The sequence below is a fragment of the Benincasa hispida genome, chromosome 11, assembly GCF_027475165.1.
Source record: "Benincasa hispida cultivar pf3 chromosome 11, pf3_genome.v1.1, whole genome shotgun sequence".
Taxonomy (NCBI): domain Eukaryota; kingdom Viridiplantae; phylum Streptophyta; class Magnoliopsida; order Cucurbitales; family Cucurbitaceae; genus Benincasa; species Benincasa hispida.
Genome location: NC_143488.1, coordinates 1,662,677 through 1,686,903, shown reverse-complemented (window position 1 = coordinate 1,686,903; position 24,227 = coordinate 1,662,677). Strand labels below are relative to the sequence as shown.

The following is a 24,227-nucleotide window of genomic DNA, read 5'->3' as shown; positions in this document are numbered from 1 at the left end:
TATCAGTGGTAGCTTCTATCACCGATAACGTGCTATCGGATAGCTTCTATCATCAATAACATGATATTAGTACTAGCTTCTATCATTGGTAACATGCTATAAGTAGTAGCTTCTATCAATCATAGCCACCGAACACCTTTTTGCCCCTTCCTCGTCCTTTCCAAACATTTATAAGTCCCTTTTCTTTTCGATGATAGCTTCTATCACTAATAAACATGCTATTAGTGATAACTTCTAGGCATTCCACTTATATTTTAGTTTGAGATTCAACTTTATTAATTAAATTCACTAAGTTCGCTATCAATGATCTATAAGTGGCTATTAACTATGAAAATATAATCAAAGATTAAGCTATCAATGATAGAAAGTATTAGGGGCTATCACTAATAGACTTTCATTTTCTATTTATATTTATTGTTTGTTATAATAATCAAACTTGATGATGGGCTTGTTGGTGTTAAGTCACTTATGAATTGAGTACTTTCAAGTCGTGCGTATGGAACTCGGCCTCATAATTCTTGTAAAAAAAAGGGAAAAAAAAATTCAAATAAAGGAAAGAAAAATTTTAAAAATAAGAGAAAGAGAGGAAGTAAAAACTGAAAAAAAGAAAATTAAATAGAAAAAAAGAAAGCAAAAACCGAACAAATGAAAGAAAAACTAAAAAAGAAAAAGAAAAGGAAGAAGCAAAAAATCGGAGAAAGAAAAGAAAATAAAAGAATAAAAAAAGATAAGGGAAAAAGCAAAAATCGGAGAAAGGGAAGAAAATAAAAATAAAAAAAAAGGAATAAGCAAGAACTGAAGAAAGAAAATAAAAATAAAAAAAGGAATAAGCAAAAATTGAAGAAAGAAAAGAAAGTAAAAAAAAATAAAAAAAAGAAATGAAAGAAAATAAAAAATAAAGGAAAGAAAAAGAAAGGGAAAAAGAAGGAAATGGAAGAAAATAAAAAGTAAAGGAAAGAAAAAGAAAGGGAAAAAGAAGGAAATGGAAGAAAATAAAAAATAAAGGAAAGAAGCAAAAATCGGATAAAAGAAAGAACAAAATAAAATAAAATAAAAAAAAGAAGAAGAAGCAAAAACTGAGAAAGAAAATAAAATGAAAAAAATGAAAAAGGTGAGGAAAGAAACAAAAATCGAAGAAAAGAAAGAAAATAAAAAGACTAAAAAAATGTGTACAACAAGATAAGACAAAGAGGACGAAATTGGAAATTAAAAAAAAAATTCAAAGATTGACTAATCAACTCATCCATATTTGCAAATATTTTAAAGATGTAATATATTTTTAGATTTTTTTCTCTTATTCTACTATGTATTACAAATATTCTAACTATTTTAAGTGTTGTTATATTATGATAAATATATTTATCATGAGAGTAGCAATTAGTTCGATAATACTCTCATTTATCATTATGCACTATTTTTTTTCCTGTAACGAAAAATATAAATACAATTTATTCGTAATTAATTACTTACTTTTTGAGTTCAACAGTAGAGATATGAATTGAGTTACTTCAAATTCTATGTAGTCGATTATACACTTTTTGTAAAAAAAAAAGAAGAAAGAATCAATTTGAACATAATACAAATGATTATGACACATACGAAACCAAAAAATCACAAATTTGAAGCTCCTATCCAATTTTGTTGGGAAAAAAAAAAAGATGAAAAGAAAGAAAAAGAATAAGAATAGAAGAAAAAAGATATATGACAAAAATACACCTAATCTTGTGCGTGTGCTTCACGCTTTAATGGGGCTTTTTTCTTTTTAAATTTTGTTTTAAAAAAATACCTTTCCCAAGCTTATTTAAATAGAGCAAATGGCAAGATCCACCCTTGAAATATGACGACAATTGCAACTACGTCCTCAAATTTTCAATTATAGAAATTAGATTCTCAAACGTTTACAAACATTAAAATTAGACCCCCAAACTTATTATAGTCGTAGAAATTGGACCCTCAAATAATAAAAGTTAAAACCCTCAAAACTTATATAATTGTTACAATTTATACAATTATTATAAGTTTGAGGATCCAATTTTAATCCTTGTGTAAGCTCAAGGGCTCAATTTATATAATTGAAAGTTTGAGATTATAATTGCAACTGACATCATACCTTAAGAGTAGTTTTTGCTATTTGTCCTTTAAATTATTGTATTTTTAAATAGGGCCAGATGAAATCCTTTCATGAACACACAAGATATGACTTTGCCCATAAGCAAAAAATATTTTTTATTTTCTATAAACATACACTTAAATTTTGTTTCTTTCAAAAGAAAAAAAAGAAAAAATTTGCCCCATCTATATATGTTAATTATCTATATACTTTTTTTAAACTAAAGTGAACATTCTTTCAATCTAAGCAGAATATCTTCATAGACCTACTTGAAGCTAGAACTAACTACTTTCCATTTTTCTTATAGAATATAAGAATTTCATCACTTTCAATCATTTCAATTTTTAGCAGCGAAATTTTCAGGGCAATGTAAAAAGAAGAAGAAATTGTGATTAGGAAAAACACGATTTTCAATAAAATAAAAAATTAATAATTACCTAACAAACCCTAATAAAATCTCTAAAAATTTATATTTTCCCTACATCCTCTGATAGGTTGTTAGTTTATAATCAAATCGTTGCTATAATACTTTAATTAGTTGAATTGAGTAATTTAAGTTTGGTGGCATTGTGATTAGGCAAGTTTAGAGAAAGGAGGTTTGTGTGAACTATGAAGTAGAAAAGTAGCAGCAAAAAGAGAAAATATAATATAATGGGCATTTGATGAATTCCCACATGCAAATGGCCAAATCCCTTTGTCTCTGGTGTTTTGATGTATCATTGGTTTTGAATCATAACAACGTGTGGGGTATGTCTCCATTATCTGATATTGCTTCCCTATAGTGGTTTTCTCTTTTTGGTTCACGCTTCATCAAGTTTTGTCCAATAAATAAAACTATTTTCAAGAAAATAATTCAATTAATTAAGATATATATCATCGATATAAAATATTGAAGGTTCAAAATCCTTTTACTCCTTGCGGAACTTAAAAAAAAGTACCTAAAGAAGCAAAAGAAAAAAAGCACAGAGATCCCATATATATATACCATGAATTTTGTTAAAAGATTAGGGTAACTTTGTCTTCATCGTGAAAGAAAATGAAGAAGATTTCGACTAGAAAAATGCCGTGATCATACACAGACGTTGTTTTCATGATGATTAGTTCAAGATTATTGAATGTCTTAGAGAATAAAATGAATTTGTCTATTCTCACAATCATTCCATGCGAAAAAGACCCTTCTTTTTGTTGGGTGAGAATGCAATTAAAGTCTCATATCTATTAAATAAGGGGATGATCATGAGTTTATAAGAGAATTATCTTCAATGGTGTGAAGCTTTTTAGGTGAAATCAAAAGCAAAATCATGAGGGTTTATGACCAAAGTGGACAATATCATACTAGTGGAGATTCTGGGTTTCGTCGTCCCTAACAAACTGATATCAAAGTGTAGAAAATAACAAGGTATTTAAGTGGGTTTTATTGGGTTTTTTTTGGTGAATTTAAAAGCCTAATGGCATTCTTGTAATTTTTTTGAGCAGTGACAATTTTGTAATTATTCCATCTTCTCCAAAATAGAGCTAAAAATCGTGTGTTTTGTTTTGCCAAAGAAGAGGGTAGCAACCTGGGAGCCTTCGAAGTTGACGAGCCGCCTGAGTGTAGAGATTCGGAGGCAGCCGTCCGAGAGGAAGTGGTCGACAGAGAGATTCGAGAAATCGGAGGCCGCTAGTTTATTTTTGCGAAGAAGAGAAGCGGTCGGACGTGGGTCTGTCGGTGGGCGACTACGATGTCTACGTGGGTGACGGGCAGAAGATTGGATCAATCTGGGTGGTCCGGTTCTGGGTAAGTGTGCGGTAGTTCCATTTCAACGTGGGTACGCCGGTCAGTTCCGGTTCAGCGTGTGGGTTTGCTGCAGATCTGGGTTTGGTGGTTCGCCGGTCAGAGGTGGGTAGCACACTGTTTTGGGCTGTTTTGCAGTGGGTTGTTTTCAGTTTTTAGAGGCGACGTTGTGTGCGGATCTCTCTCGATATCACTGGATATTGAAATTACAGATTAGTGATTTTGTTGATTATCTGTAATTTGAAATTCCTTTATTGCTCATTAATAAATTAATTCAAGCTGGTTCTCAAAGTGGATGTAGACTAAACTGGTCGAACTACTATATATCTTAGTATTTTTTACTGCTTTCGATTTATTTCTGCTGATTGTTTGCATTCTGTTTGACCATCTAAGTTAGGTTAAAAAACTCTCACAAGTGGTATCAGAGCTCTAGTTGATCCAAGGAAGGTGTGTGGTAGTGTATGCTGGCATATTCTTTGGTCAGGATAATTTTTGTTGGGTTTAATTTGACAGATGGCTTCGATGTCTACACGGTTCGAAGTTGTTAAATTTGATGGGAAAGGTGATTTCGGGTTATGGAAGAAAAAGATTAGGGCTATTTTGGTACAACAAAAGGTAGCCAAAATCTTAGACATAGATAACCTTCCACCAACAATTACATAAGCTGAAAAAGGGGATATGGATGAGATGATCTATTTGACAATAATTCTGCATCTGTCAGATGGAGTGCTTAGACCAGTAGATGAGGCCACTATTACAGTGGAGTTGTGGAAGAAATTAGAAAGTCTTTATTTGACTAAGTCCTTGCCAAATAAATTATATATAAAGGAGAAATTCTTTGGATATAAGATGGACTCAAGTAAAGGCTCAGAAGAGAACTTAGATGAATTCTAGAAGATTATAGTTGATTTCAATAATATCGGTGAGAAGATGTCGGATGAAAATCAAGCAGTTATTCTTCTGAATTCTTTTCCAGAATCGTATCGAAAATTAAGGCAACTATTAAATATGGATGGGATTCATTGTCTATGGATATAGTGTTGGATGCCTTGAGAACGAGAAATCTCGAGATTAAAAAGGAACGCAAAGATGGAGAGTTACTCATGGCCAGAGGCAGAAGTAAGAAAAAGAACGGAAAAGGAAAAGAGTCGAGATCCAGGTCGAAATCAAAGGGAAAAACCAAAAAGTGTTTCCTATGTCATAAAGAAGGACACTTTAGAAAAAATTGCCCTTTGAATAAGAGCAAGGAAGCATGAAGTAGCAAGCATGCAGGGGATTATAGTGCAGCAAATGTTACTGATGGGTATGATTCAACAGAGGTTTTGATGGTGTCTAGCAGGGACATTCAGAATGCTTGGATCATGGATTCAGGGTGCACATTTCACATGACTCCTAATCGGGATTTCTTGATTGACATTTAGGAAAATAATGGGGGATCAGTTTTGCTTGGTGATAATGATGTAAAAGGAATTGTGTCAGTTCGAATTGCAACACATGATGGTATGATCAGAATTCTTACAAATGTAAGGTATGTTCCATAACTCAAACGAAATCTAATTTCTCTGAGCGAATTAGATAGAGCAGATTATTCCTATAAATCTGAGAATGGAGTTCTGAAGGTTATCAAGGGTTCTTTGGTTAAGCTGAAGGGAACCTTGAGAAATGACCTTTATGTGTTGGAGGGTACTGCAGTTTCAGGTAGTGTTGCTGTTGCATCTGGGAAAGAAACAGTTAAGTCTATGTTATGGCATAACAGATTAGCTCATGTGAGTGAAAGAGGTCTGCAAGCTCTTTCACAACAAGGTTTGCTTGGAGGAGTTAAAGACATTGAACTCCCATTTTTTGAACATTGCATAATGGGAAAGTCTACTAGAGTGAAGGTTGGGAAGGGGAAGTATTCTACCAAAGAAATTTTGGATTATGTCCATTTAGATTTGTGGGGTCCTACAAAGGTACCTTCTATGGGAGGTTCGAGATACTTTATATCAATCATTGATGACTTTTCAAGAAAGATGTGGATGTATCCACTGAAACAGAAGGATGAAGCTTTTGGGAAATTTCTTGAATGGAAAAAGCAGGTTGAGAACTAGACAGACAGAAAGGTAAAGTATCTGAGGATAGACAATGGTTTGGAATTTGTGAATCATAAATTTGATAAATTTTGCAAATCTGAGGGAATTACGAGGCATTTCAATGTTACGTACACTCCACAGCAGAATGATTTAGTTGAGAGGTTCAACAGAACAATTATGAAGCGTACAAGATGTCTCTTGACAAATGCTTCATTACCCTTGAAATTTTTTTTTTTTTTTGGGGGGGGAAGCTGTGCAAACAACCTGTTATCTTATTAATAGGAGTGCGTCTTCCGTTTTAGACCTAAAGATTCCTCAGGAGATATGGACAGGAAAAGCTCCAAGCTTGGATCATCTCAGAGTGTTTGGATGTTCAACTTATGCTCATGTTAAGGAAGGGAAGCTGAACAAGAGGGCACTGAAATGTATGTTTATTGGCTATCCCCAGGGTGTTAAAGGATATAAACTTTGGTGCTTGGAAGAGAGCAGAAATAAATGCATTATCAGCAGAGATGTGACTTTTAATGAAACAGAGATGCCATTTTATGTTAAAGAGTAGCAGAAACAGTAGACAATTGATCAGGTTGAGGCAGAGGTTAGAATTGATTCTAAAGCACGACCATCAGTTAGTTCAGGTGATTCTAGTGATCAGTCATCCAGTTCTGATGGTAGACAGCCTCAATTACAGAGGACTTTGATTGATGAGGGAGCTTTTGGTAAAGAAAGCTCAAGTAGCAGTGACCTACAGAACTATCAGCTTACACGTGACAGACCTCAGCGGGTGAGGCAAGCTTCTACGAGGTATGGTTATGTTGATTTAGTTGCTTATGCTCTTACTTGTGCAGCTGACAGTATTGAAGCAGAGCCTCTTACTTTTGAGGAGGCTATTGTATCTGATTCGAAGGAATAATGGAAGGATGCTATGGAAGCAGAGTTGTTCTTGTTGCAGAAGAATCAGACATGGTCATTGGTTCCAAGGCCTCCTAATAGGTACAAGAGGTGACAACAAGCCTAAGTATAAGGCTAGAATGGTAGCCAAGGGCTACACTCAAAAGGAGGGAGTTGACTTTCATGAGATTTTCTCTCAAGTGATGGACGTCACCACAGCTTTCCTTCATGGTGAATTGGAGGAAGTGATCTACATGGCTCAACCTAAGGGCTATGAGGTGAAAGGAAAGGAAGACATGCTTTGTCGTCTTCACAGGTCCATCTATGGACTGAAGCAATCCCCAAGATAGTGGTATATCAGGTTTGACACCTTTATTCTGAAGCATAGGTTCCACAGAAGCTCATATGATGCCTGCGTGTACTGGAAACTATCTCAGAAAGGTACATATACTGATCTACTTCTGTATGTAGATGATAGATTCTGGTGTTTAAGGATTATTCTGAAATCTATGATCTCAAGAAATGATTGAATAATGAATTTGAGATGAAAGATTTAGGTAAACTAAAAAGGATCCTAGGCATGGATCTGAAAAGAGATAGGGAGAAAGATTTGTTAACCATTTCGCAGGAGAGTTATGTGCATAAACTGCTTGAAAAGTATAATATGTCTGGTTGTAAGGCAGTTTCGACATCCTTAAAATCTCATTTTAGGCTTTCTTTGTCTCAATGTCCTGTTACTGAACAAGAAAGGTTAGAGATGACTAATATTCTCTATTGGCCTGACTTGGGATATGCTATGAGTATGATAAGTAGGTTTATGTCAAATCCTAGAAAGAAGCATTGGAATGCAGTTAAATGGGTGTTTCAATATTTGAAAGGTAGTGCCAGTGTATCATTGTGTTTTAGCAGGGATTGTGATAAATCAACACTGTTGGAAGGCTTCATAGATACAGATTATGCTGCAGACCTTGACAAAAGAAGGTCTCCATCAGGTCACATTTTTGGTTTGTTTGATAATGTGGTCAGTTGGAAGGTTGCTCTACAATCAGTTGTTGCCTTGTCTACTACTCAGTCAAGTATATTTTAGTGGGTGAAGCTGTAAAAGAGGCAGTGTGGTTGAAAAGGATAGTTGGTGAGTTGTTGTCGCAGGAGTTCATTCCCATCGTCCGTTGTGATAGCTTGACTGTTATTCATCTTGTGAAGAATCCATCTCATCACGAACGGTCTAAGCATATCGATGTCAAATTTCATTTTATCAGAGAAGTTGTGGCCCAGAAAGATGTTGAACTGGTCAAGGTTCATATAGTTGAGAATTTGTCAGATATATTAACCAAGGTTCTTCCAGCCCATAATTTTAAATACCTATTAGATGGGCTGAATATTAAATATGGATGATAGGAAGATTAGAGAATCAGTTTGGCACTTAAATATTCTTGTTATGAGGGAAACTTGTAGAAAATCATGTGTTTTGTTTTGCTGAAGAAGAGGGCGGTCGCCTGGGAGCCTTCAAAATTGACGAGCTGCCTGAGTGTAGAGATTCGGAGGCAACCGTCCGAGAGGAAGTGGTCGACAGAGAGACTCGAGAAATCAGAGGCCGCCGGTTTATTTCCACGAAGAAGAGAAGCGGCCAGATGTGGGTCTGTTGGTGGGCGACTGCGGCGTCTGCGTGGGTGACGGGCAGAAGATCGGATCGATCTGGGAAGTTCGATTCTAGGCAACTGTGCGATAGTTCCGTTTCAGCGTACGTTCGCCGGTTAGTTCCGGTTCAGCGCGTGGGTTTGTTGCAGACCTGGGTTTGGTGGTTTGCCGGTCAGAGGCGGGCAGCACATCGTTTTGGGCTATTTTGCAGCGGGTTGTTCTTAGTTTTCAGAGGCGGCATTGTGTGCGGATCTCTTTCGGTATCAGTGGATATTGAAATAACAGATTGGTGATTTCGTTGATTATCTGTAATTTGTAAATTCCTTTATTGTTCATTAATAAATTAATTCAAGCTGGTTCTTAGTTTGGATGTTGACCAAACTGGTCGAACCACTATATATCTTGGTGTTCTTTACTGCTTTTGATTTATTTATGCTGATTGTTTGCGTTCTGTTTGGCCATCTAAGTTAGGTTAAAAAACTCTCACACAAAGTCTAATCATTAGGGTTAGTTTCGGTTTATGCCAGATCAAGATTCTTTGCGTAACATAGACAAATATCTCTAATGGTATGAGGCTAAGTTTTATATCCAAAATAGACAATATCATACTATTATAGAGATATCTGGCATTCCGTCGTTCCTAACCCTTTTTCTAAAAAATGAAGAATAGGTGATCGAATGCTCATCTGCAATAAAAGAGGTTGGGTTAAGAGTACCTCTTCATGCTCGGAATATGAACTCCTTTTTACAGAGAGATGAACCTGAAGTATGTGTAGGTTTCATAGAAGTCCCTAAATTTAGTTGACAAAAGCTACGCCGGATGGAAGCTTGCATTAAAATTATCATGATGTTTCTCTTTTACTTTCCAAATTGGACAGATTTCTTTATTCAATGCGATGGGAGTGCTAATTTCAAAGACGGTTTTTTTGCGTTTGGTAAAACAAATTTAATTTAAATCTATTAAAGCACTTTTAAGAATAGGTTAATTTCAGGTCTACTTTAAAAGCTCTGTGCCTGTATCCTATAAGCTTTTAGATTCTGCTAAAATTAAGAAAATTTTTTAACTAATATTTAATTTTCAATTTTATACTTTTAAAAGAAGATTTATTTTATATGTTTATCTATTTCTCACATAATCAAATCTATTTTCTATTTTTCATGAGTTAAATGCATCAATTTTTTTTTAAAAATTATACTAGATTTTTTTAAAAATAAATCTTTTTCCTTAATATTTAAAAATCAATTATTTAAAAATTTAAATCACAATTTTTTTTAAAAGTTAATTATAAGTCTATTTTAGTTATTATATCTAAAATAAGATTTTTAAAATTTATTACCAAACACTCTAACCTACTTTTTCATGCTTAAGCTGAAATTTACGAAACACTATAGCTGATATTTCCGAAAGTACAATTACCAAAAATTATTTTAAAAGCTACAATAATTCTAAACAAAGCCTTAATTGGGGACTTTGCCCCTTCTTTTTCAACAACTCAAGTCTAAGTAGGCTTTAAATAACAACATGAAATATTGGTGGGTACCGAGCCACTCGTAGGAAGACTCAAGAAACTCTTAACAAAAAATATGCATTTTCTTGGTAGACTACTCATAAAGGCACTTGGAAGATGTAATTTGTCATCCGATTCTGTTCCAAATAATTTAACCATATCCACTAAGATGTAGTAGTAATAGTACGGACCTTTGAATTTCTCAATTAAATGGTTTACAGTTCGAGGGTAATCGATATGGGGGGGGGGGGGGGGAGTTGGAGATTGTTTTGATGCAAATAAATTTAAATTGCATAAAATAAAAGCACAAATAAAAAGTTGAGAAATTATTTGAGAAAGCCTAGCTTTGGTTATAATGGACTTCCCCTATTCAATGTATTTGATCATAAAATTTTCATTATCGGAGTCAAGTAATTGTTTATACCAAATTAAACTATTTGGAAAAACCAAATAATTCGTCCTAATCAATTAATTAGTCCCATTCGATAGATGAAAAACATACAAATTCAAGTTGTCCTTATTGCATTAAAATCTAGGGAAAAATAAGGTTGAATATTTATTTTTCAAGCGCCTCATTAAGTACTCATTTGGTTCAATTCTAGATGGATTAGATCAATACAAATCTCAATTGATTTGCAAGCCAACCTAACTTATTGCTTCCTATGAGTTGACATACAATCAAGTGTCACAAATCATACATCAATCAAAAGTAGTGTCATATAATCTCCATGCGTATGACAATATGATAAAATCTCATAAAAATAGAATTGAATCCTCCAATTACAATCATTCGGTTAAACTCACAAATACATCAAAATAAAAAAATCCTAAAAATCCAAGCTAGAAAATGATACCTTAGCTCATAATCGACATGATGGACATGGAGGTAATATTTAAATACATGAATAAACCCAAAAGATGAAGAAATAGAGAGAAATCGTGGTTGAATAGGCTAGAATCAGAGAGAGAATGACCTAGGAAGTGAATTTTCTTTTTATAGAAATTGTGATGGCACTGCGACGCTAGGGTGCAATGCTGCAGTGCTGACGGATGGATGCACACGATAAGGTTCAGAGCACCGCGATGCTGTGTGCTTTTCATGAATTTGGGGCATTCTGCCTTTTTGGCACCAGGCATAGCACTATAGAGCACACGCTATGCCATGCAGGCAGAGGCAAAACTTGTCTTTTTGGCTTTCTCTTTCTTGATTGATGTAATTAAGCTATGTTTTGTCCATTTTAGCTTCATTCCATCACTAATGCCCGGTTCTACCCTTAATGTGCTCGAAACCTACAAAATAATCAAATAAAGACATGAAATGCAAGAATAATCTCGAATTAAGCGGAGCAAGATAACACATTTTCAATGCTATCGAACACACTCAACTTGATGATCAAGGTAGAATAAAGCACACAATCACACAAAAGATATGCTCACTCAAATTGCATGGTTCGGTACTTCAGTTTCAACAGTCCACTAGGATTTAACTTGCACCTAACAATGAAATCAATTCATAATCAATCAGTGAAGTACAATTTAAAATTGATTCTCTATTCATGCAATAGTGAGTTTAAAACCCTTTTAATTGAGTCCTAACACCTTGGAACGACATTAAATGACTCCCAATTTGTTTTTTTTCCATACATTGGCTCATGCACTAACTATCAAACGCCAAAAAACTCAAAGTAGTCAGCCTCCATGCTTTATGGTCATCCCTATGATTTGATCTCCATGTTTAGACATTGTGACTTGATGGCCGACCCTGTGGGTCGGTCTTCATACTTAACTAAATAAACCTACGACTTGATCGTCGACTCTATGGGTCGGTCTCAATACTTAGCTAAATAAATCTATGACTGATGGCCGATTCTATGAGTCGATCTCCATATTTAGCCAAATAAACGTATGGCTTGATAGCCAAATCTCTTAGCCAAGTAGGTATTCGCTTTTTCAACCACAACAGATTTTTAGCCAAAATTCTACAAATTTTGTTAAAAAAAATATTATTTTTCTTTAATATATATGACATTAATTTTGAAAGAATTTTTTAAATGTGGACAATACAAATGAGAAATACATAGTAGAAGTCGTATTAGCAAGCTTAGATGTAAAGAAATAGTTATCAAATGAGACCTTAAAAAATGGTGTATTTTTAAGAAACATGGAAAATAATCTCTCGAGACATCTTCCAAAATTTACTTTCTGTTTAGGATTGAACTCATACCATATTTTCAAAACTTTCTCTACTCTTGAAATAAATAATTCAATTGCTTTTAGACCTATACTAATCCAGATGCTTAAAGAGGCTCTAATTCTTGTACTTTCAAATGTTCAATCATGATGAGTATGATCGTATCCTACTCTTGAATTAGGATGGTTGTATTCATAATAAAATATAAAAAAAGATGGAAATCGAATAGCATTCTAGCAGTCGAAGTTAAGCCTAAACCCACAAAAAACAAGAAAGCCAAAACACAAAATAAGGATTTATGCCAGATCAAGATGCTTTGCGTAACATAGACAAATATCTCTAATGGTATGAGACCGAGTTTTATACCCAATATAAACAATATCATACCATTATAGAGATATCTAGAATTCTGTCGTCCTTAATACTTTTTCTCAAAAATGAAGAATAGGTGATCAAACGCTCATCTGCAATAAAAGAGGTTGGGTTACCGTTGGTAACTTTTTTGTCAAGTTCGAGAAGTGTTGTCCATGTTACATGCTTCTCCTCATAGCTATGGAGGGTAGGTGGAGGGTGGGTTAGTTTCAGAAGAGTATGTCTTCATGCTCGGAATATGAACTCCTTTTTACAGATAGATGAACTTGAAGTATGTGAAGGTTTCATAGAAATCCCTAAATTTACTTGACAAAAGCTAGACCTGATGGAAGCTTGCATTAAAATTATCATGATGTTTCTCCTTTACTTTCCAAATTGGACCGATTTCTTTATTTGATGCGATAGGAGTGCTAATTCCAAAGTTTTTTTTTTTTTTTTTTCATTTGGTAAAACAAATTTAATTTATCTATTAGAGTACTTTTAAGAACAGGTTAATTTTAGATCTACTTTAAAAGCTGTATGTCTGTAGCCTACTAGCTTTTAGATTCTCCTAAAATTAGGAATATTTTTTTAACTAATATTTAATTTTCAATTTTATACTTTTAAAAGAAGATTTATTTTATATATTTATCTATTTCTCACCTAATCAAATCTATTTTCTATTTTTCATGAGTTAAATGCATCATTTTTTAAAAAATTATACCAAATTTTTTAAAAATAAACCTTTTCCTTAATATTTAAAAATCAATTATTTAAAATTTTAAACCACATTTTTTAAAGTTAATTATAAGTCTAGTTTAGTTATTATATCTAAAATAAGATTTTTTTTAAAATTTATTTACCAAACACTCTAACCTACCTTTTCAAGCTTAAGCTGAAATTTATCAAATACTATTTTACTACTTTTCATAGCTGATATTTCTAAAAGCATAACTACCAACAATTATTTTAAAACTACAACAATTCCAAACGAAGCCTTAATTGGGGACTTTGCCCCTTCTGTTTCAACAACTCCAGTCTAAGTAGGTTTTAAATAACAAGAAATATTGGTGGGAACCAGGCCACTCGTGTTACTCTTTCTTTAGGAGACTCAAGCAACTCTAACAAAAAATATGCATTTTCTGGGCAGACTACTCATAAAGGCACTTGGAAGATGGAATTTGTTGCCCGATTCTATTCCAAATAATTTAACCATATCCACTAAGATGTAGTAGTGTTAGTATGGATCGAACACAGGGAACCTTTAAATTTCTTAATTAAATAGTTTATAGTCCGAGGGTAATCGATGGGGGGGGGGGGGGGGGGAGAGGGGAAAGCACAAATAAAAAGTTGAGAAATTATTTGAGAAAGCCTACCTTGGGTTATAACGGACTTTCCCTATTCAACGTATTTGATCATAAAATTTTCATTATCGGAGTCAAGTAATTGTTTATACCTAATTAAACTATTTGGAAAAGGCAATTAATTCGTCCTAATCAATTAATTAGTCCAATTTGATTGATGAAAAACATACAAATTCAAGTTGTCCTAATTGAATTAAAATCTAGGGCAAAATTAGGTTGAATATTTATTTTTCAAGCGCCACTCGTTTGGTCCAACTCTAGATAGATTAGATCAATACTAATTTTAATTGATTCGCAAGCCAACCTAACTTATTGCTTCCTATGAGTTGACATATAATCAAATATCACAAATCATACATCAATTAAAAGTAGTGTCATATAATCTCCAAGCGTATGACAATATGATAAAATCTCATAAAAATAGAATTGAATCCTCTAATTACAATAATTCGGTTAAACTCACAAATACATTAAAATAGAAAAAAATCCTAAAAATCCAAGCTAGAGAATGATACCATAGCTCATAATTGACATGATGGACATAGAGGTAATGTTAGATACATGAATAAACCCAAAAGATGAATAGAGAGAAATCGTGGTTGAATTGGCTAGAATCGGAGAGAGAATGACCTAGGAAGTGATTTTTTTTTTTTTTTTTTTAGAAATCGTTATGGCACCGCGACGCTAGGGTGCAATGCTGTAGTGCTGATGGATGGATACACATGATAAGGTTCAGAGCACCGGGACACTGTATGCTTTTCACGAATTTGGGGCATTCTGCCTTTTTGGCGTCGGGCATAACACTATAGAGCACAAATGGTGCCATGTAGGCAGAGGCAAAACTTGTCTTTTTGGCTTTCTCTTTCTCGGTTGATGTAATTAAGCTATGTTTTGTCCATTTTAGCTTCATTCCGTCATTAACACCCGATTCTACCCTAATGTACTTGAAACGTACAAAATAATCAAATAAAGACATGAAATGCAAGAATAATCTTCAATTAAGCAGAGCAAGATAACACATTTTCAATGCTATCGAACACACTCAACTTGATGATCAAGGTAGAATAAAGCACACAATCACACAAAAGATATGCTCACTCAAATTGCATGGTTCGGTACTCCATTTTCAATAGTCCACTAAGATTTAACTTGCACCTAACAATGAAATCAATTCATAATCAATCAGTGAAGTACATTTAAAATTGATTCTCTATTCATGCAATAGTGAGTTCAAAGCCCTTTTAATTGAGTCCTAACACCCCGGAATGACATTAAATGACTCCCAATTTGTTTTTTTCCCTACATTGGCTCATGCACTAACTATCAAGTGCCAAAAAACTCGAAGTAGTCGGCCTCCATGCTTTATGACCATCCCTATGAGTCGATCTCCATGCTTAGGCATCGTGACTTGATGGCCGACCCTGTGGATCAGTCTTCATACTTAACTAAATAAATCTACGAGTTGATGGTCGATTCTATGGGTCGGTCTCTCAATACTTAGCTAAATAAATCTATGGCTGATGGTCGACTCTATGAGTCGGTCTCCATATTTAGCTAAATAAACGTATGGCTTGATGGTCGATCCTATGGGTCAATCTCTATACTTAGCCAAGTAGGATTCACTTTTTCACTCACAACAGATTTTTAGCCAAAATTCTACAAATTTTGTTAAAAAAAAAAATATTTTTCTTTGATATATATGACATTAATTTTGAAAGAATTTTTTAAATGTGGATACTACAAATGAGAAATACATAGTAGAAGTCGTATTAGCAAGCTTAGAGGTAAAGAAATAGTTATCAAATGGGACCTTAAAAAATTGTGTATTTTTAAGAAACATGGAAAATAATCTCTTGAGACGTCTTCCAAAATTTACTTTCCGTTTAGGATTGAACTCATACTACATTTTCAAAACTTTCTCTACTCTTGAAATAAATAATTCAATTGGTTTAAACCTATACTAATCCAGATGCTTAGAGAGACTCTAATTCTTGTACTTTCAAATGTTCAATCATGATGAGTATGATCGTATTCTACCCTTGAATTAGGATGGTTGTAATCAAAATGAAATATTAAAAAAGATGGAAATCGAATAGAGTTCTAGCAGTCGAAGTTAAGCCTAAACCCACAAAGAACAAGAAAGCCAAAACACAAAATAAGGATCTATGAATGGAGAGAATGCGAATTTCACCTCCACAAAGGTTCAACTTTTCACGAGGATCCCCTAGAGTGTATCTTTTGTCATGATGGCCAAAAGTAGATTTGAACTAATTTCATATCAATTATTTATATAGGCTTTTGATCTAAATCTTCCACTCGCACTATCTAGCAAGATTTTGTTAGATTTAGAAGAGAAAAAAAATAATATAACAACAATCTACTTGGATTTCTTCTAAAACAATCAATCAAATAATTGTTTTTCAAAACACTCCAAATAAATCATCAAATAATCACCAAGCGATCAACGGACAACGATAAACCACAAAATTATGGAAGACTAAAAATAGAGAGCACACGAATTATATGTGAAATACCTCTTCAATGTGAAGAGTAAAAACCACGAGACTTGTGAGAAGTCTATCCTTATCAACTTCTCTTATTATGATAAAATTGAGGGAAACAACCCAAATCAGTCATAAAAAGTTTCACAACCCACCAATACTTTCATACATAAAAGATCAACACTTGAGAGATAAAAAAAGAATGAAAATCACCTAGTTTTACAATGGTTCAAACTCCGACAATCGATAACTTTGTAGAAGCTGTCACTGAAAAATCGAATTGCTGTCTTTCTCTCCGATTTTCTGCTTTTTTTTCGCTCTCTTTTCCTTTAGGTCACTTCATATCATATAATAGGGCTTTCAAGATGGGCCAATCCAAAAAATTAGCTCCAATTGGACTCACAAAAGATAAATTTAAAAATAAAATCTTATTTGTGTAACAAGTAGGTTGGACACCCGTAACAATAAAAACTTAAAAATGTAGGCAAAATAATTAAATATATTATTCTTCTTCTTATTACTTTGAGTTCAACCACCACAAAGGTAAAACCGATCATTGACCATTAACATGACAAATAATCGTTTTATACCTCGAAACTATACGCGCATTGACTATTAACAACAAATGATATTTCTCACGCTGGTTTGTTAAAGTTTTGTTTATTTGTTATTTGTTATTTGTTTTTATTTGAGATGCTCGTTTTAAAAATGGTTTTTTCCCTTTATTAATTATTGAATTCATAAAATTAATTCCTATAAAAACCCACCAAGCTAAATAAAGAACATATATTTTATTAGGGTTTGAGACCAGTTTGCATTACTATAAATAATTTCCTATTCCGGCCACTTGAGAGATCAGACATTAAATAATCTCCCATTTGATCATATACAATAATAATGGAGGAAAAATGATCATGTTTTAAAGAGACATTAATCTCAAAGTGGTTGAGTAATGACTAACATCAATTCATATATCATATTTAAGATTGTGAGGTTCTCAAGATGATGTTTTTTAATTCACAATTTTTGGATCAGATTTAAACTTTTGTTTATGGACAAAGTATCTATTTGGCCCATATATAATATATTGGATAACATGAGATTTCATCTTAAAACTTCAAAATTCATCTATTTTATTAAGATCGTGAGATTCTTTGATTTTTTTCAATGTGGGATCCTCAACAATGATTCTGATGTAGTATGTCCAATATAATGTGTACAAATGATGCGTTTATGTGATTGAGTACATCTGAATTTAATTACTAAGATCTTATTTGATACTATGTTTTAATTTTGTCAATAAAAATTGTATATATTTATTTTTTCACCATTTCTTTTATCATGATTTTCATCTTTCTTAAGTTAAGTGGGTGAATTTAGAGCTAAACTCTTAATACAAATTCAAAGTATTTTAAAAATCAATTTTTCTTAGCTTTTAAAACAACATGGATTGAATTTTGAAAACAAAGTAAAAAATAGATAACCAAACAAGGAACTTATTATTGGAGTGTGTGTGGTGATCACCAACTCAATATGCAATCTTTTTTCCTTTTGCAGGCTACGTTATGCCCCTATCAAATAATTATGCAGATGTTGTCATATGAAAGTCACTTATGTTTTTCATGAAACAAATTGCATGCTTAATTACGTAAGTTAAAATTAGGTGTGGAAAGTTTAATTGCTTACACACTCATAGGAAGTACTTGAATCAAGGCCCAATAGAAGAGAGAAATTTGATTCATAACATAAGGTATTACACCAAATGTAAATGAACTCTACTCAATTTATTGATGTGAACACATGACATATATAGCCATATGTCAATCAGAGAAGCAAAGTACAATTAAATAAAACAATTGAACTGATGAAACCAATTCAGTTACATGTTTAATACTCCTTCTCAAGATGGAGATAAAATGTTCAGAATACCCATCTTGGACAACAAAATACCGAAGGAAGAATGAGGCACGGTCTTAGTGAAAATATCAGCTAGCTGAAGTTGTATTCGAATAGGAAGAAGCTTCACATCTCCTTTGATAATATGATCACGAACAAAATGACAATCGAGTTCGATGTGCTTCGTTCACTCGTGAAAAATAGGATTGCTAAAGTATTATCACAGAAAATAACCGCGGGCGAAGGAAAAGAGATTTGCAAATCTTGCAATAACTGTGATATCCATAACAACTCACTGGTTGTAGCAACAAGAGCACGGTACTCCGCTTTGACTGAAGAACGAGAAACCATTGTTTTTTTCTTTGACTTCCAAGATATCAAAGATTCTCCCAAAAATACACAATACCCGGTTGTAGACTTTCTCGTATCTAAGCACGATGCCCAATTGACATCTGAAAAAGCACGAAGCTAAAAATAATCAGTACCTTCAATGAAAATTCCTTGTCGAGGAGATCCTTTCAAGAAACGAAGCAACAAATAAGCTACATTCAAATGAGATTGACAAGGTTTAACAACAAATTGGCTCAAATTGTGCACGACAAAAGTGATATCTGGCCGAAAAACCTAAGATATAGTAAACAACCAGTGAGACACCTATATACTGTTGGATCAGAAAAAGGAGTTTTATCAACAGAGGACAATTTTGCATTTGGATCCATGGGAAGAGGAGCCGATTTGCAAGCTAACATACCAAAATCTTCTAAAAGCTATAATACGTAATGTCTCTGTGATAAGAAAATTCTTTTGAAAGAACGAGCATATTCTAAACCCAAGAAATAACGAAGATTGCCAAGATTTTTAAGCTTGAAGGTGCCATTCAAGTACTGTTTTAAGGCATCAAATAAGGAAGAAGATGCACCGGTTATGATAATATCGTCTACATAAACAAGAAGAGCAATGAAAGAATATCCGACCCCTTTCACAAATAAAGAATAGTTGGATTTTGACCGTTGAAACCCAAGAAGAAACAAGGCAGGAGAGAATTTATCAAACCACTGACGAGAGACTTGTTTTAGTCCATAAATAGACTCGTGAAGCTTACAAACTAATTTCTCTCCCTTATTATCAAATTTCCTGTGCTTGTATCCCAATGGTAAGTCTATATACACTTCTTCAACTAAATCACCATGAAGGAAACTAATATTTACACCAAGTTCTATTAGAGGCCATTGTTTAGAAACAACAAGAGACAAAAGCACCTTGACTGTTACCATTTTAGCAACTGGAGAAAAAGTCTCAACATAGTTGTTGAAGGACTGTGAGGTCTATTGCGGAAACGGAGTCAGTCTTAATTTCAAATTTCATAGTGAATTAAAATTGTAGAGAACAAAATTATGCAAATTAACAAATTTACAGCATGCTTTTGAAAAACAGAAGGGAGATTAAGGTTTAGGATTAACTTACCCTTGAAGAACTAATTCGTCACGAAAGTCTTCTTCTCTACGAACTATCACGAACTCTCGAACTCTCAAACCAATGAATAGTAAAAAGGGAATACCACCACAAGTTGAACCTTCTGTATTCTTTTTTGGGTAAGATGAGAATTTAGGAGATGTGGACTCTATTGATTTTGGGAGAGGGATAGATTTTTTGAGAGTATTTCTGTGTGAGGAGATTTAGGGAAGTTCTTTTGTGTTTTTTTTTTCTTTCAATATCACAAACTCAATGTGAATTTTCATCCGAATGAAGAAGATGTTCTGACTCTGTAACTTCCCATGTCTCTTGATAGAGATATTAAGAGGAGGGAGTTAGAAATTTAAAAAAATTTAAAATAATATAAAATAAAACAAAACTAATTTCAATTTTTTTTTTTTTTTTTTTATATATATATATAGTTATACGTTAACTACCTTAATATATAACATATTTATATTATACTAAATGTTATATCCAATATAACATAGAACCTATTGTTTACATTTTATCAAATACAATATAATCTATAATTTGAATGCTAATAATATAAAATAAAACAAAACTAATTTCAATTTTTTTTTTTTTTTTTTTATATATATATATAGTTATACGTTAACTACCTTAATATATAACATATTTATATTATACTAAATGTTATATCCAATATAACATAGAACCTATTGTTTACATTTTATCAAATACAATATAATCTATAATTTGAATGCTCTCAATAATTTATGATATTTAATATAAATCAAATTTATACTAAATTTAATTATATGAATTCAATTCACATAATTAATATTTGAATCATCTCAAATAAACTTTATATTACAATGTATCAAATACATTATATTAATTATATCAAATATAATTAATTTAAATTAATTACATCATATATAATTAATTCCTTCAATTAATTTGAAAAATTTAAATTAATCCAAAATTAATTCTCAATAATTCTAGTTAAGCTATGGAGGGGACCTTACGGACCTGTAGATTGAAGCTCCAATAGTACTTGAATAATTAATTAAAACCCTTTAATTAAATTACTCAACATCCATTAACTACCGATCCCTCCACTGAAGACCGAAAATTGCACTCTTCGTACTACATATATATTTTCTGTGTCCATTAGATATAACCAGTCAATAGTGCGATGACCCTTCACAAATTGCTTTAAGTACAACTAGGCTAAAATTACTGTTTTGTCCCTGTAGTTACATCTAACTCTTTAAGCTCTAATGAACAATAAGTCATGGTACAACTATGACCAAACCCCTCTCGGGCCAAGAGAGGGTGTTGGGTCACATTGTTCAAGTCTCGGAATCAAGGAAGGAGTGAATCTCGTCTTGTGTAGTTGTATTCCCAACTCTCCAATCAGACGAATCTCCAATATGGTAGGCTTATTGAGTCGGCGATCTGGCCACTCTCACCCATAGAAATCAAAGGACTGCCTCGCTCACATGTCTCTGCATGAATGATCAGGATCAGATAAGATACCCAACCTTATCCATCTACTATAGATCATTTAGATTATCATTAAACATGATTATGTCTCTACATACATGTTTAAGCTATAGAAGATGACTTTGGATGTTAGTGTATTGATTTTGTGGGTTAATGCTATTAAATGTCAAATAAAATACCTCAGATTTTATTAAATAAATAAATCGTTTGTACATTACAATTATAAACTATAGAATCCACGAAATTTAGGACATTAACACAACAGTTGAGCCCTTGTTGAGTGCATCCCTTGGCCAACAGCCATGCTTTATATCGTTCTACAGAGCCATAAGCTTTATGTTTCACCTTATACACCCATTTACGACCAATAGAATGGTGATTGGAGGCGATGGCACAACATGCCAAGTATTGTTTGACTTCATAGCATGAAGTTCATCATTCGTTGCATTACGCCAATGAACATGGGGAACAACTTGATGATAGAACTATGATTCATATTTTACTGATATACTTATGACAAAGTGTTTAAAGGAAGAAGAAAAGTTGTCATAATTCATATATTTATGCAAAGGATACTTAGATTTAATATCTCAACAGGGGAAGAAATCTTAAGTAAACTGCAATGATAGTCCTAGAGTTATGAAGGCTTCTTTATAGAATAAGATCTCCTAGGAACAATATATGTATTAGACTGAACGACAGGAACATCAATTGGAAGGGATGCCGCTGGAACATCAACAAAGTCTGAAGGACGATGGGCTGAATTAGTATTCACTGAATTATTCAAGTCTGATGCTGTATGTTTAGAAACAAAAAATTGATGGCAAGGATAAATATCTTCATGGAAAACAACATCTCTTGAAACAAAAAATTGTTTCTTCTCAATATCATATAGCTTGAACCCTTTTATCCCTGTAGGATATCCAACAAAGACAGAAGGAATGACCATTGGATGAAATTTTGAGCGACGAGATGGCAATGATGAAGCAAAACAGAGACAACCAAAAGTTTTCAATAAATAATAATTAGCATTCAGTCCATGTAGACGATAGTAGGGTGTTTTCCAATTTATATAGGAGAAGGGGTGCGGTTGATCAAGAATGAAGCTGTCAAAACACACTCTCCCCAAACCACTATAGGCAAACATGGTTCCAAAAGGAGAGCACGAGTGACATAAAGAAAATGTTGATGCTTTCATTCTACAACCGAGTTTTGTTCAGGTTGACCCACACATGAAAATTGATGTATTACTCCCTTAGAGGCAAAAAATTCAGCAAAGGATAGTTCACGAGTATTATCAGATCAGAATGTCTTTATAGTAGCATTGAAATGAAAACTGATGTATTACTCCAGAGGCAAAACATTTAGCAAAGAATAGTTCAGGAGCATTATTAGTTCGGAATGTCTTTATAGTAGCATTGAAATGAATCTCAATATACTTGAAGAATTGAGGAATAATCTTAATCACATCAAACTTTGCACACACAAAAAAAAAATCCATGTATATCGAGTATGATCATCTACTAATGTAAGAAAGTACTTATAACCAACATGTGTGGAAGACTGATAAGAACCCCATACGTCACAATGTATCAAATCAAACTTTAGAGTAGCAAAATGATTATTTGACTGAAATGACAATCATCGTTGTTTAGCTAAGGAACGAACTAAATAAGACTGCATACAATCATTATTGACAGATAATCCAAGCAATAAACTCTTCAAAGCAAGTAAATGTTTAACAAATGGATGTCCAAGGCAATTATGACAAACATTAAATTTAACAGAAGAACTTGTACGAACAACATTACAGACTTGGTTGTGAGAGGCAAGCAAAGGAACATCATGAATCAAGTATAAACCTTGCCAAAGATCAGCTTTACCAATCATCCTCGAAGAAAACTTGTTTTGAATCATACAAAAACCATTAACAAATTGAACAACCACAAACAAATTTGCAGTGAGAGCACTGATCGACACTAGGTTGAATCTGAATGAAGGCACAAATAACACATTGTGAAGGAGATCAGGAAAAATGTGGATATCACCAACAAAATCTACTGTGATTCAATCACGATTATGCAACATGAAAGTCATTCCAGAAACATGGGATAAATGTGTAAAATAATCTCTTGAGCAACATATATGTGCTGAGCTGCCTGTATCTAAGAACCAAACATCAGTAGAAATAGAAAGAGAGTAACCGCAGATACATGAAACGTGATTAGAGCCAGAGGCAGAGGATGAAACTTCTAAAGATGCAGACTTGGTTCTTGAGAGATGAGATTGTAACATAGCCAAGAGTCATTGACATTGTTCAGAAGTAAGCATCACGGAAGAATCAGACAAAGAAGCCAGAGAAGAATCTGATTGTCCAGAATCTTTAGCCGCATTTTTTGATTGACGATATCCAAGCGGATATCCATGGAGTTTGTAGCACCGATCAACAATATGACTCGATATGTTGCGATAAGTACATACAAGACGTTCTTTCTTCTTCGATCGAGAATTCTCAGGAGCAAAAGTAGAACTTGTGGAAGAAGAAGTGGAAGCCTTTGCCAAAAGGGCGACATTGTTAAAACCAGCAGCATTGTTGAGAGGGATAGGAATGGTCAAAGAACGTTGTTCAACCTCCTGAGCAACTAAAGAGAACGCTTGTTGAATGGTAGGTTTAGGCTCCATCAATAAAAAATGAGTACGAATATGAGAAAACGAATCATTCAATCCCATGAGAAATGCCATAACGTATTCAGTCTGAAAATGATTGAGCAAATCCTTGACGCCTCCACATGTGCACCAGCTACAAGAACAGACAAGATGGTAAGAGACTAATTCATTCCAGATAGTCTTCAATTTTGCAAAGTAAGTAGTTACAGAATTTTGATCTTGAACTAGGTTAGAAAGGTCACGACGAAGCTGGCAAATGCGTGGAGGATTCTTACGCTAATAACGCCGTTGAAGATCAAGCCAAATATCCCTCGTTGAATC

General features: G+C 33.4%; 1 protein-coding gene across 1 annotated transcript; it reads right to left on the bottom strand.

Annotated features, from left to right (window-relative positions):
• Positions 1–21,876: 21,876 nt before the first annotated feature.
• On the bottom strand, positions 21,877–23,981 carry LOC150032309 (uncharacterized). The gene is made up of 3 exons (XM_090306659.1): positions 23,552–23,981; positions 22,925–23,299; positions 21,877–22,151 (listed from the first exon to the last, which is right to left on the bottom strand). The coding sequence occupies exons 1-3, from the start codon at positions 23,979–23,981 to the stop codon at positions 21,877–21,879; spliced, it is 1,080 nt and encodes a 359-aa protein (XP_090162785.1).
• Positions 23,982–24,227: the final 246 nt, after the last annotated feature.